The sequence below is a fragment of the Hyperoodon ampullatus genome (assembly GCF_949752795.1).
Source record: "Hyperoodon ampullatus genome assembly, chromosome: 19".
Classification (NCBI taxonomy): Eukaryota; Metazoa; Chordata; class Mammalia; order Artiodactyla; family Ziphiidae; genus Hyperoodon; species Hyperoodon ampullatus.
Window position 1 is genome coordinate 41,255,619 of NC_136932.1, and position 13,960 is coordinate 41,269,578.

The 13,960-nt window shown below is 58.1% G+C and overlaps 1 protein-coding gene across 1 annotated transcript in view; it reads right to left on the bottom strand.

The window, feature by feature from the left end:
- Positions 1-1,310: 1,310 nt before the first annotated feature.
- The window catches only part of SPNS2 (SPNS lysolipid transporter 2, sphingosine-1-phosphate), a gene marked incomplete at both ends in the record, with an annotated part of 33,600 nt that continues 20,950 nt past the window's right edge, over positions 1,311-13,960 (bottom strand). Inside the window, 10 exons of the mRNA XM_079724774.1 lie at positions 1,311-1,353; positions 1,786-1,949; positions 2,037-2,135; positions 3,983-4,048; positions 4,377-4,566; positions 4,685-4,837; positions 5,144-5,286; positions 6,596-6,662; positions 6,889-7,040; positions 12,217-12,353. Coding sequence (XP_079580900.1) covers positions 1,311-1,353; positions 1,786-1,949; positions 2,037-2,135; positions 3,983-4,048; positions 4,377-4,566; positions 4,685-4,837; positions 5,144-5,286; positions 6,596-6,662; positions 6,889-7,040; positions 12,217-12,353 — 1,214 coding nt within the window. The remainder of the gene's footprint in view (positions 1,354-1,785; positions 1,950-2,036; positions 2,136-3,982; positions 4,049-4,376; positions 4,567-4,684; positions 4,838-5,143; positions 5,287-6,595; positions 6,663-6,888; positions 7,041-12,216; positions 12,354-13,960) is intronic.

Sequence of the window (13,960 nt, forward strand, 5' to 3'; positions counted from 1 at the left end):
TGGTGTGTAGCTGCCACCAGGGCCTTCACTCCTGGTGATGCCAGCTCCCTGTCAGGATGGTCCCCCACCTAGGAGATCTCCGAGCTGACAGCCAGCCCAAGGCAGCAGAGACAGATGTCCTCCAGAGCGACCAGCCAGGCTGGGAAGCGCCTAGCAACTTGGGTGTGCTTCTCTGCCAGGTTGAGTCCAACGTCCAAGAGGTCAGAGGCGCAGCTGACAGGCTGTAGTCCTCACACACCAGGCCCTTCAGGGAGCCTCAGAGCCAGAAGTGCCGCCCTGAGGCTTGGGCCACCTCTTCTCTGTGCAGTCCAGGGGTTGTCGTGTCTTCAAAGCTGCAGAGAGCACCTTGCCCAGCAAGCTGCGTGGGGAGGTCCAGCCCCCCGGCCCCAGAGTCTGGGGAGGGCAGAGACTGCCCCAGGATCACATAAACTGAGGACAAGCCAGCCTCTGCCCACATACCCACAGTGGGCTGTCTTCTTCGTGGGCCCCAGGGCCCCTGCAGCCCAGACCCAGGCCTGGGGGTCTGTCCCAGGGTATGGTTCCAGCACACACAGCCTTCCAGGTTAGTTGAGGACACAGCTTCTTGGAGCCAAGGCCACTCAGCAGTCCCAGACCAGAGCTGGTGGGCACCCAGCTGTGGGTCACATGGGAAGCTTCGGGACAGCCCTACGGGGCCAGGGCGTCGGGGGACACCTCCCAGGCTAGGTAGGAGCAAGGGTTCTTCATTGTCCCAGTAGCACCTGGAGGGAGGGGGTCAGAGGTCAGGTGTGGAGCCCATTCCAGAGCTTCCCTCTTTCACGATCCTCCCTATGAGGAGAAACAGGCCTTTCTCTGGGCTCTGGTGGCAGTGAAGGGTGTGGGTCTACTGGAGCCAAGGCGTGGGGCAGTGACCTTGGATTTCGCACTGCTGGGAAGCTGCAGCCCCCAGAGGAAGGTCGAAGTAGGAGTCAGGCCCTGGCACCTCTAGGAGGATTCGGGAGGACAGGATCCAGGACCGAGCAGGGAGCTCCTGGCCAGTCCCCACCCTGACCTATGCCCCCAGCCCTTCTGAGGAAGGAAGAGGGAGCTGATTTAGTGGAAGAGGGAACCTGCCCCCCTCCCATGGGTCCACTGGTCAATCCCGGCAACATTTCATGAGGAAGAGGACCAAACCCAGGGTCGGGATGTGCTCAGGTCGGAGGTGATGTAGGAGCTGCTCCTGCTTCCAGAATACCCTTCCATGGCGAGCTGAGTGCTCCCCCTCCGCTAACCCTGCCTCTTCCCTCCTGCAGGGAGTCTCACCCCTAGCCCCCGGTCCCACACTCACTGCCTCAGACTTTCACAGATGCATGCGGCATCACCAGCTGGTTCACCCTGGGGGAGAGACGGGCGGGGGTCAAGGTGGCAGATCAGCGGGGGCCTGGCCCGGGCACTGCTCTGGCGCATCGCATCGCGGGGGCCGGCGGACCGGATGTGCTGGGCAGGGACCTCGTCAGCCCCAGGGGGAGGTGGGAGAGCCCAGGAGTGGGGAGAGGAGAGACGGAGAGAGAGAGGAGTAAAGAGAGGAGAAAGAAGTCAGAAAATGAGAGGGAAAAGGGGCGGAGCCCCAACCCTGAAAACCATTCATTCCGGAGACAAACCCCCCTAGAGCCACCACAAGAGCCCCGGGGCCACCATGGTCTCCCTCTTGTGATGGAGGCAGCATCTGGAGGGCGGGAAGGCCTGGAGGCGGGGACTTGTCAGCCAGATGACCCCCCCTCCCGCTTCCGCCTGTCCCAGCAGGCCCACCCCCAGCCCCCCACTCACTGCTGCTCAGCCTTGGCGCGGTCGCCGAGGAAGAAGAGTGCGGTGGCCAGGAAGAACATGCCGCCCAGGACCACGACGAAAGGGCAGAGCATGAGGGCGTAGCCCAGGCTCAGGAACTCCCAGAGCGGGGAGTCCTTGGTGCTCTGGCGGATCAGGTCGGAGATCTGGGGGACGAGGGGAGGGGGTGGCTGTTAGGGCGGGGCCACCTCCCAAAGCCCTGCGCCCCAGCCGCCCCCGCCCCCAGTACTCACAAAGCCGATGAGGTAGGGGCTTCCGGCGTCCCCCAGCAGGTGGGAGGTGAAGCTCTGCAGGGCAACAGCGGTGGCCCGTCTGGTGGGGATGACCACATACTGTGCAAGAGGCAGCAGGTCAGAGGCCAGCGGAGTCAGCTGTGCCCACCTGGCCTCATCCCAGGGGTCATGACACTTCTGAAGCTCCCATGGCCTCAGGCTCACTCCTGCCCCGGAGTCTTGACTTGTTGCTCTCCTGGGCCCTCACACCCTCCTCCCCAGCTCCTGAGAGCAGGCTGCCTTAGCGTCTGCACTTGGCCCTTGGCGGGGAGCCAAGTGCACCGGTCCCAGGGAAACCGACACCCCGGGGCACAGGGATCGCAGGTGGCAACCTGGCCTCAGTCTTGCCCTCACCTCCCCACAAGCTAAAGACCCATCTTGGTTTCACCTCCGTGGGGACCTGCCAAGGCCTGGGCTGGCTGGGATGGGTGATGGTGGTGAAGCAGGACCCTGCCTAGCAGAGCCTCCACTTTCACCCCCAGCACGGACTGCCAGAGCTGCTGGGCCCCCGGAACCTCCGCCAGACCAAGCAGGCCCTGACCCACAGGGGCTGCAGCTCCAAAGCTGGGCGGGCTAAGGTCAGACGGGCTGGTGGCAGAGGAGCAGGGGGCGGGCAGCAGCCACCTCAGCGGGTGCCCTGGACAGCCCCCTGCCCCCGAGCTCAGCTTCCTCACCTAGTCAGAGCCCCAGCCTTTGTGGACAGTCTGAGAGCAGCTAGTGCCCACCGGGCACCCAGTTACTGGCGGGGAGGGGAGACCTGGATTGCGTGGCCCCATTTCCAAGAATAATTAGTCACTTGGCTGTGACACTTAATAAAGTGGGACATGATTTCCCTGGGGCCCAAACCCTGTCAGCATCTGGGGCTGCCCCTGGGGCTGGGGGCAGAGGAGGGGGTCCTGCCTACTGCCAAGGGCACTTGACTGAGGCAAGCTCACTCCAACCTTCACTCCCACATGTGCAGTGACCCCCGCCTGGCACTGAGCTGACTCAGACCTCCCACCCATCACACCTTAGCCAGGGACTGGGTGAGGGGGGTGGGTGTTGGAGAGAGACCCCCCCCCCGGTGAAGCACAGATACAGGGAAGCTCGGGCGGGGCCAGGCAGGCTTCCTGGAGGGGAGCTAGCAGGGCCCGATGCCCAGGCAGACTGATCTAGGCTGACCCACATTCTGGCACCAAACCGCAAGTGCCCTGAAGGTGGCCCCATGAGGAGTCCTTCCTCCCCCTGGCCCCAGGGCCCACCCTGGCACCTCCCACCCTCGCCACTGCCGGTCCCGTGCATACCCTTCTCCCAATTCTCTCCCGACCCTGACGTGGAGGATCCCTGAGGACAGGACCAGCCAGCACCCCCTCTACCACCCCTGCCCCAGACGGCCGCTCGTTCTCGAGGCCACAGCCCCCTCCTGCTTTCTCCCAGGCTGCTCCCGTCCCGCCCAAGGACACAAGCCCCTGCCGCCGCTCAGATGGCTCTTTGTCCCTGGCCGCCTGGTCTGGAGCCCATTGTTGGCCCCGTGAAGACGGTCTCTGTCTGCCCGACCCAGCCACGGGCACTCGGGCAGGCGCGCCTGGAACCCGGGCTGAGCCGGGAGGGCAGAGTCCCCGGGAGCTCAGACCCTGGGGGTGGAGCGCTGGCAGACAGCACCACTCCAGTGCCAGCCTGGCACTGCCAGCCTCCCGGCCGCAGACCTGAGCCTCCAGACATCGCCCTCGGCACCCCGTCCCCACATCCTGCCCTTCTGCCTGCTCAGCCCTGAGTCCAGGCCCTGCCCCGATGCAGACCCCCAAGTCTCTGATCCTCTCTCCCCTCACAAGCCCGGTGAGCTCTCCCACCCCGTCACCCACCCTCCCCGTCTGCACCGAGAGGTCGAGAGGACCCAGTCAGCACGATGCAACCTTGGCCTGCCTCACCATGAGGATGTCCGCCGTGATGGCCCAGTTAGAAAACAGCAGCGTCTCCCCTACAAAGATGCAGATCTGCCCGGGAGAGACCAGAGCAACCATCAGGGGGCGCTCTACCCGCCACTGGCCCCAGGCTGCTCCCTGCACCCTGGCTGCTGGCCGGGAGCCCCCAGAAGCCTCTCCCCGGCTCCTGGCGGTCAGGCGCACGGGGAATTTGTGGATTATCTACAGGCTTCAAGCCAGGCCCACCGCCCTGGACAGAGCAGGGGGAGACTGAGGACTGGAGCCTCGCCCTGGGGGAGCCTCCCCGTGGGGGGGTCCTACCCCCCCGCCCCAAGTCAGACTGCATTTCCTCTTCCAGAGCCCAGCTCCCCCACCACCCTGGCACTCCCACCGCACTCACATAGGCCCCCACGATGCTGCTCTTGGCCGCCACGAAGATGAGGCAGATGAAGATGGCGGAGCCCAGCATACCCACAGCGCACACCAGCGGGTCAGCCCGCTGGGTCCGCAGGCGGCACCAGCGTGTGGCTCCTGCGCCCGTGACCACCCCGAGAAAACCCGTAAAGCAGGTGATGGCCCCAAAGATGAGGCTGCGGAGACAGAGGACGGTGCGGCACGGGTTAGGGGGCAGGGCCGGGGTAGAGGGGCCGGCGGCCTCCCTCACCCCGCCGCCATCCCCACCCGCCCACTGAGCCCGCCTGGCCGCACCTGTCCTTGGCCGCACAGGGAGGGCTGCTGCACGTCTCCGCCGCCTTCTGCACGACTTGGGCGCGGTGCAGGTAGAGCGGGATCCACATGCCCAGGGCCCCTGTGGCGAAGGACACGGCCGACGTGGCCAGGGAGGAGAAGACGTAGCTGCGGCTGGGGAGAGGCCGGGGCAGCAACGCTGAGCGGGGGCCAGCATCCCCGCAGCTGGCAGGGTCGGGCCCAGGAGGCAGGCTTTCCTCCCTCACTCCTTCCCCCAGAGACAGAAGGCCTCAAATGCCTTGCCTACGGGCTCTGGGGGTGAGGGCTCTGGCTTCAGGGATCATAACCACTAGTGGCCCCAGCACTGTGGACAGGGAGTCTGGCCGAGCAGGCTGCGTGGGCCAGCCTGCAAGTTGGGGCCCTCTCATTTCGGCGCCCCTCCCTCCCTCTTCCCACCGGACCCCTCCCAGCAGCACTCACTTGCGGATCAGGGCCTTCATGTCTCGGAGCCATGACGTCCGGGCCTTGAGCTGGCCCCCGAGCTGGTCAGCGTGGCCTCTCTTAGTGGCCGGGACCAGGACGAGGATGAGCGTTCCTGTGATCATGCCCAGGATGGGGGACACCTGGTGGGTCAGGGCGCACCAAGTTAGGACACCAGGGCCCAGGCGTCTTTGTCTCTGCTGCACCTGGAAGGGGGAGCAGGCCAGCCACGCCTTCTCTGGGCCCCGGGCTCCTCCTCTGGGCTAGTATCTGCCCAGCCTTCCTGACTGGGCAAAGCCACTGGGGGTGAGGCTAGCATATGGGGCTTGGGGGCTCAAAACGGGCTGTGCCGACCAGGGGAAGGAGGGGAGAGAGGACTGAAAGTGAAAGGGAGGGAGGGATGGTCAGATGGATGGAGGAGGGGGGACAGATGGCTGAATAGAGAGGTGGATGGACGGACGGGCGGGCGGACGGGCGGTTGGATGGATAGATTGCTGGGTGGATGAATGAACACATGGAAGGACAGGAGGATGGATGAGTGGATGGGTGATGGGTGACGAGTGATGGATGATGGGTGATCAATGGAACAGAAGGAAGACAGGTGGGCGGGCAGACGTGGAATGATGACTGGGAGGAGAGTTCCTGGGGACTCTTGCCCCCCTCCCCGGGTCTGGGAAGGTTTCCCAGGCCAGCTCCTCACCCTGGTGGGGGTGGGGCACTGAGAAGGGACGGCTGCGCATGAAGCTTCCGGCTAATATATCAGGTAGCTTATCCCGTGTGCGTTCCAGGAGAAGACAGGCTCAGGAGCCCCTTTGGGTCTTCCCTGCATCCTGCCCAGTGTCGAGAACAGAATCTCCAAGGCCCCAGGCCTCTCTCCAGATGGAAAGGGCACACCTTGGGAGTCTGGATTCCAATATACCAGTTCCTCCACCAGCTCCTGAGAACAGGGAACTCTACCCACCCCCACCAGGCCTGGGAGCCCATGGTCTGGGGAGTTCCTCTCCATTTGCCGCCCCCCCATCAAAAAATTCCACGGAGGCTGCTTCCTTCCTGCTTTTGAGGAAAAAACACTTTGTCTTAAGCTTCCTCTCCTTCACAAGACTGGGGATCTCTGTTTCCTCTGATTGCACTGTCCTGGGGCCTTGGCAGACTTGTGCCGAATCCTCCTGCAGGACAGGAAGTGGCTCCAGACCCCGGGGCCCTCACACAGAGGTCTCGTCTCAGCCCCACCCCAGCACAGGGCCACAGCAGGAAGTGCCGCCGTGAACGTGGAATTTCCTTCGTCCTCACAGACTGGGGCCCCTGAGTGGGGCGAGTCTGGCACCCTTCACACCGCCAAGTGAACTGATGGAGAAGAGCCCAGGCCCGCGAGGTGGGAAGCCTGGCGGCTGAGGCTCTGTCCCTGAATCTCTGGGTGACCCTGGGCAATGGCTGGTCTGGGGGTGTCCTTACCCGCAAGGCCCAGTGCCAGTCTCCGGCCGCCTGCTTCACGCTGGAGCCAGTGATGTAGCCCAGGCCGCTGCAGAGAGGACAGGACGGTCAGGCAGGGATGGGCAGGGCATCGGGGGCAGGGGATATGCTCACCAGTCTAGGAGGCCCCCGCCCCCTCCCGCCGCCCCAGCCAGCCTGGGAGCTGGTCCAGGCGCTTCTCAAGGCTGCCTGCCCACGTATTTAGGTCACAGAGGGCCAAACTCCAGGGAGAGGGAGTGGTCAGAAATCTGAAGGGACCTGGCCCGGATCCTCACCTTCCCAGAGGGATGGCGAAGTAGAAGACAGACAGCATGAGCGTGCGCGTGTTCTTGGTGAAGAGGTCGCCGATGATGGTGGGCGCGATGGTGGAGTAGCTGGCCTCACCGATGCCCACCAGCCCGCGGGACAGGACCAACAGCCAGAAGTGCTGTGGGGGAGGGCGGAGAGCGCTGGGGGGGCCGCCTGCTCCCCTGTCTGCGCATCCCTGCTCCCCGCTTTGCTCCCTACCCGCGGCAGGGCCCAGGAGACAGGAGAGAGGGTGGAGCCCAACCCCTGCCTCAGCAACGACTACACCCCAGGCCACTCGGGGCCTCAGTTCCTGCCTCTGAATAGTGGGTCGGACTGGGTCTAGTTGGCCCAGTGCTGGGATGGAGCTGGACTTTCAGGGGCTGAGAGTTGTAGGTTTGGCGGGGGACGTAAGCCTGTGTCTCCACGGCCACCCCGACCCATTGGGAGACTTCCTCCCTGGGTTCTGGCCCCCTCTTGGGAGCCTCAAGCCGCCCCTACTCTGTGTCCCATCCCCTGACCAGGCAGCTGGGCTGACCCTGGCAGCACTGAGGACCCAGTGTAAATGGGGAGCGGGCAGGGCAGCCCAGTGGGCTCAGTGCCCCTCCCCCATAAACACATCAAAGAGCAAAGCCCAGCTACGCTGGGAAGGGTGGGGCCGTGCCAGCTGCCAGTGGTTCTACCCCTTTGATGTGGACCCAGCCCCTCCATCCCCCCAGCTGCCCAGGGCCTGAGAACCAAGCCTGGTCATTTTTCCCCAGCCCCACCCCGACCACCCATCGGGCCAGCACTGCCCACATCCAGCCCTCCTCCGGGTCTCCCTGTTTCTGCACATCTCTTTCCCGGCCCTCTCTGTCGCTGGTCCTGCCCATCCATCTCTGCGCCTCTCGTTTCCATAGTTCATTCACTCTCTCACCCTCCATCTCTGAGTCTTCCTTCTCCTGGCCCCTTGCCTGTGCTTCTTTCCCTGAGAAGCATCAGCCCACGGCCTTTGCCTATTTTTCTGTTGGGTTCTTTGTCTTTCTTGTATTGGTTTCTGTTAGTGTTTTATATATCATGGGAATTGACATTTATTAGATAGGTCACAAATATTTTCCATCATTTTTCTTTCCACTTTGTTTATGGAGAGTCTCATCGTACAGAAGCTTTATTTTGTGTTTTTCAATTTGATGCGGTCCAAGCTGTTGATTTTCCCTTAATGGCTTCTGGCTTTCACATCTTGCTCAAGAAGGCTAGTCCATCCCAGAATGATACAAAATATTCTTTTATCTTTTATGTTTGTTATATTTTAGAAAGAGAAAGAGAATGGGAGTGATTTCCTTATTCTCCTCCGTACAAGAGCAGGCAGATAAGACCTCTTTGACAAGGGATCCCATAGATCCCCACTCCTCCCCCAGGAACTGGCTATCTTGTGCATTTGTCACAACTTCCTCTCTACCTTTGCCTGCACATACACATACCAAGGAACAACATTTAGTGTCCCCTGTGTGCTCTCAAAACATAAACATAAAAAGATCATCCCTGGGACTTCCCTGCTGGTCCGGTGGTTGAGAATCCACCTTCCAGTGCAGGGGACGCAGGTTCGGTCCCTGGTTGGGGGACTGGGAGCCCACATGCCACAACTACTGAGCACGTGAGCCACAACCAGAGAGCAGCCCACGTGCCACAACGAAGATTGTGCGTGCCGCAACTAAGACCTGACACAGCCAAAAGTAAAATAAATAAATAAATATTTTTTAAAAAAGACCATTCCATGCGTCTTGTCCCACAACGTGATTTTTTTTCCCTCACCTTTTGGAAACCCATTTCAGCTGGTTAATATAGATCTAGTTCATTCATTTGCTGCTAAGAAGCTCATAGTATGAATACACCCCATTCTATCTGGGCGTCCCCCAAGTCGAGGTCATTTAGTTTCTCTTTTTTTTTTTCTATTACAAAACTTGCAGCAAACATCCTTACGTGCACCTGTCACTTTGTGTCCACGAGTTGGAGTTTCTCCCTTCAGCATATACCCCCAAGTAGAAGGCTGGGCTGTGGGGTGTGCACAGAATTTTACAAAATCCTGCCCCACTTTGCTCTCCAAAGAGGCTCTACCAATTTACACACCCACTGGTAGCTTGAATAACACGTGGTATTGTCAGCCTTTTTAATTGCCGGCAACCTGAGGGGTGTGAAATGGTAACTCACTGTTGTTTCAATTTGCAGGGCCCTGATTACTCAAGAAGCCGAGAACCGTCTCTTCCTACACATGTTGCCTTTGGGGGGATCTTCCCCTGGAGATGCCTGTCACTATCCTTTGCCCATTTTTTTCTACCGGGTTGTCTTTTTCTTGTTGAATTATAGTTCTAGACTTTTATGGTTTGCTTTTTACTTTACTTTCACCTAGCTGGGATTTATTTTGAAGTATGGTTAGAAATACAGACCATCCTTTATCTTCCATCCAGATGGAGAGTCAATACTCCCAAAACTATTTATTTGAGATGCAACTTTCATCCTTCACTCAATTCCCATAGAAAGGACGACTCTGTTTCCTTGATCTTTTAGTTTACCCCTCTGCTGTTTTCATTAGAATAGCCATGTTTTGATAACTGATAGGACAAGAGCCCTTTCATTGTTGTTTTCACAATGTTCTTGGCTGTTCCTGGGCACTTTCTCTGCCAGATTTACTTCAGAATCACATTGCCAAGGTCCACCAAACACCCCCACGGCACTCGGATTGTGACTGCAATGAACTCATAGATTAACTGGGGGGGATCCGTCTGTTTCTCTCTCTGCCTCTGCTCATCTTCTCTCCCCATCTCTCCCTTCCTTCCACACACCCAGGGTGGGGCCCAGCCTTGACATCGTGGTCCTGTACTCACTGGTCAATCCCAGAAGCAGCCCCAGAGGTCAGATGATGAGCCTGGTCAGGGGCAGAACAAGACCCAGAGGGGGTCCAGAAGCTTCTTCTGGTCCAGTCCCCATTTTTGACTGTGGCCATCAGGCTCTACCTGACGTTCTAGGCCTGGGTTGTTTTTTTGTTTTTTTTAAATTTATTTTTGGCTGCATTGGGTCTTTGTTGCTGCACACGGGCTTTCTCTAGTTGCGGCTAGCAGGGGCTACTCTTCATTGTGGTGCGCGGGCTTCTCATTGTGGTGGCTTCTCTTGTTGCAGAGCACGGGCTCTAGGTGCACGGGCTTCAGTAGTTGTGGCTCGCAGGCTCAGTAGTTGTGGCTCGTGGGCTCTAGAGCGCAGGCTCAGTAGTTGTGGCGCACAGGCTTAGTTGCTCCGTGGCATGTGGGATCTTCCCGGACCAGGGCTCGAACCTGTGTCCCCTGCATTGGCAGGTGGATTCTTAACCACTACGCCACCAGGGAAGTCCTAGGCCTGGAGCTTATTACCTGGCCTGACCCTTCTCTATGAAGCTGCCCCAGGAAGCAAACTTGTATCCCCCAAACCTGCCAGTTCTCTCTGCCCTCACCTGCAACCTCCTCTCGATCAGTGTAAATCTGACTCACCACTGCCCTTCTTCAGACTCTTCCAGGGTCCAGCACTTCCCTCAGGAGAAAGCTCAGGCCTTCCAACCTGGCATTCAAGGCTCTCCATGACCTGGTCCCTGCCTTCCTTTCCAGCCAAAGCACTCTCCTCCTCAATCTATTAACACACTCCACCATTTCTGCCTCCATGGGGCTGCTCCCTCTGCCTGTGCTATCTTCACCAAAAGGCCTAACCTCCCTGTCTTGCCTGCCCAGCTCAACTGCCACCTCCTCCAGGAAGTCGTCCCTGACCACATGGATGTCAGAGACTGCTCTCTCTTCAGTGAGGACTTTCAGCACTTTGCTTATCTTGAAGGCTCTGAACATGGGAGCTCCTGTCACATCTTCCCATCCCCAGGCCTGGGTGCTCCCAAGGCCAGGGTGTCCTCCTTTGTCCCCTAGGCCGAACGCTCCCTGAAGGCAAATCCTGGTCTTCTCCCCCTCTTTTTTTTTTTTTTTTTAAAGATTTAATTTTATTTATTTGGGGCTGCTTTGGGTCTTCATTGCTGCGTGCAGGCTTTCTCTAGTTGCGGCGAGCAGGGGCTACTCTTCATTATGGTGCGCGGGTTTCTCATTGTGGTGGTTTCTCTTGTTGCGGAGCACGGGCTCTAGGTGCGCAGATTTCATAGTTGCAGCACGCGGGCTCTAGAGCTCAGGCTCAGTAGTTGTGGCGCATGGGCTCAGTAGTTGCGGCATGCGGGCTCTAAAGTACAGGCTCAGTAGTTGCGGTACATGGGCTTAGTTGCTCCACGGCATGTGGGATCTTCCTGGACCAGGGCTCGAACCTGTGTCCCCTGCATTGGCAGGCGGATTCTCATCCACTGCGCCACCAGGGAAGTCCCTCCCCTTCTTCCTCTATCTCCCTCTATAGTAGCCATCATGTGATTGTCTGTCCTTTGCTTGAAGACCCCTAGTGACGGGACACTCACTACCTCTCAGAACAACATATCTCCTCATTGGAAGAAAGAACAGAAATAATGATTTGTTGAAACCTGCCATGGGTCAGGGTCTGGACATTCATGAGTTCAATTATTTCTCACAACCACCCTTCATACTAAGAAGTATTATCCCCAATTAAAGATGAGGAAACTGAGACTCAGAGAAGTTAAGTTTCTCCAGATCACAAAGCTGAGTGGACAACAGAATTGGGATATTCAAATCCAGAACTGTGGGAGCCAAGTAAGAAACATCTTCCTTCCTGGGAATTCCCTGGCAGTCCAGTGGTTAGGACTCCACACTCTCATTGCTGAGGGCCTAGGTTCAATCCCTGGTTGGGGAACTAACATCCCACAAGCTGCACATTGTGGCCAAAAAAAAAACAAGAAAGAAAGATCTTCCTTACACTGATCTAATGTTTGTCTCCCTAGGACTTTGACCCAGGGAGTTGGCTGATGGTCGGACAAAGAGCAAACTGTGTGAGGCCTAGAGAAGGGTAGTGATGTATCTAGGGTCACACAGCAAGATGATGGCAGAGCCAGAACTAGAACCCAAGGGTCCGGACTCCTTGGCCAGACTTGCCCCCTGATCCTTGCATCCTCTCCAAATCAGAAGCAGCTCAGAGAGAGTCAGGATGCCATACAGGGCTGTGAGTCCCTCAGTTCAAGGCCAGCACGGGGAAAGCCCAATCGGTAGGGCCAGTGTATAGAAGTACCCAAAGACCCCCCTCATCCCACCATACTTGGACCCAACGGGCTGGAACCCCAGTCTAGACTAGGTCAGTCAGACTTGCCACCCACTGGAGGAACCAGGACACACGGACGGGATGAGCAGGAATGCCGGGTGGAAAGCCCGGGCAGGCCTTACCTGCTGCGGGATGAAGGAGCTGGAGAATGTGACGGCCGACCAGAAGAAAATCCCACAGCTGAGGATCACTTTCCTGTTGAAGCGGTCACCCAGGTAGCCAAAGATGGGGGCAGCCACCATGAAGCTGCAGATGAACACTGTGTGGGGAGAGAAGAGCCGCAGGTGTGGCACACGGGTCTCATGGCTGAGCCCACCCGCCCAGACCACCCAGCGAGAGGCCAAGTGCCTGCTGAGGAAGCAGCCGCTGCCTGAGAGGGGCAACCTCGGCCAGACCTGGGCCCTGGGGAGGCGGGACAGGCCTCTGGGTTAGGAGACTCCACGACCCCATCCTCTTCAACGCCCAGGGGCAGTGAGCCCTTCGGGTACTTTTTAAAAGAGTAAAGATTATTCACTGAACATTTTCTACTTGTCAGGGGCTGTGCTAGGGGCTCACCACACAGCATCTTGTGTATCTTTCCGACCCCCATCCCACCTCACAGATGGGGAGACACTCAGAGAGAAGTGACTTGCCTAAGGCCCCACCGGTAGTAAATGTCCCAGTGGGGATTTGACCCCCTGTCTGACTCCAGAACCAGTGTCCCTTATACTTTGCCACGCTACTCTCCTTATTATACTTGAAAAAGAGGTTCAGAGAGGGAAAGGGACCTACCCAAGGTCACACAGCAAATTGGGACAGAACTGGACCTGGAAACCCCAGTCTCATACCTGCCAGATCACACAGCCACCCTCACTCCCAGCAGACTGCAGAGACTTTCCTGACATTTGGAAACATTGTCATTCATTTGTTCATTCATTCATTCATTCACTCATTCATTCATCCATCCTTTCATCCATTCAACAAAGACCAAAATTCCTAGACTCTTGGAGTTTTCATTCTAGTGAGAAACAATGAAATAAAAAATATAGTATGTCCAGGGATGACACATGCTAAGGAGGGAAAAAGGGCAGAAACAGGAGATAGGAAAAGTGTGTGAGAAAAAGAAAACAGATGTTAAAATTTTAAATAGAAAGGTCAGAGGTGACATTTCAGCAAAGACCTGGAGGAGATGAGGAGACAAATCATGCAAATATTGGGTTGAGAACAGCAAGTGCAAAGGCCCTGGGGCAGGAATGTGCTTAGCATATTTGTGGAACAACAAATAGACCAGAGTGGCTGGAGCAGAGGGACCCTGGGGCAAAGGCCAGATGGGGTAGGGCCTTGTGGCTCACTGTGGTGACTGTGGCTTCTACGGGTGAGAAAGGAAAACACCAGAGGATGCTGAGCAGAGGAGTGATGTGACCTGGTTTTGTTCTTCCAGAACAATAGAGCAGCAGAGTCTTAGAGGACCCTGTGGGGATGGCACTACCAGTATGGGAGGGGACTTCGAGGTCCCAGGGGGGATAAAGAGTCCAGCAACGCAGGGTAGTTGTTAGGTCATGCGGTGAGGCAGCCCCTGATTCCTCCTCCTGGAAGGCAATCCCACAGCTGATGGGCAGATGGCCAGACAAAGGCCGGGTGGGCAGATAAGGCGGCCGGCCAAGCTAAACATTCACAGGGTCTGGCTGTTCCCTCACAGACCTGAGCCCCTAGGAGAAGAGATAGAGGGAGGGGAGGAAGGAGGCAAGGAGGGGAGAGCAGGCTGGGCTGGTGCAGCGTCCCTCACTTATCCCAGGGAGCAGGACGGTGGGCGTGTATGGGTGTGGGGGGCAATCTCTTAATCCCAACTGCGTGATTGGGGCCTCGGGCAGAATCAGCAGAGAGGTG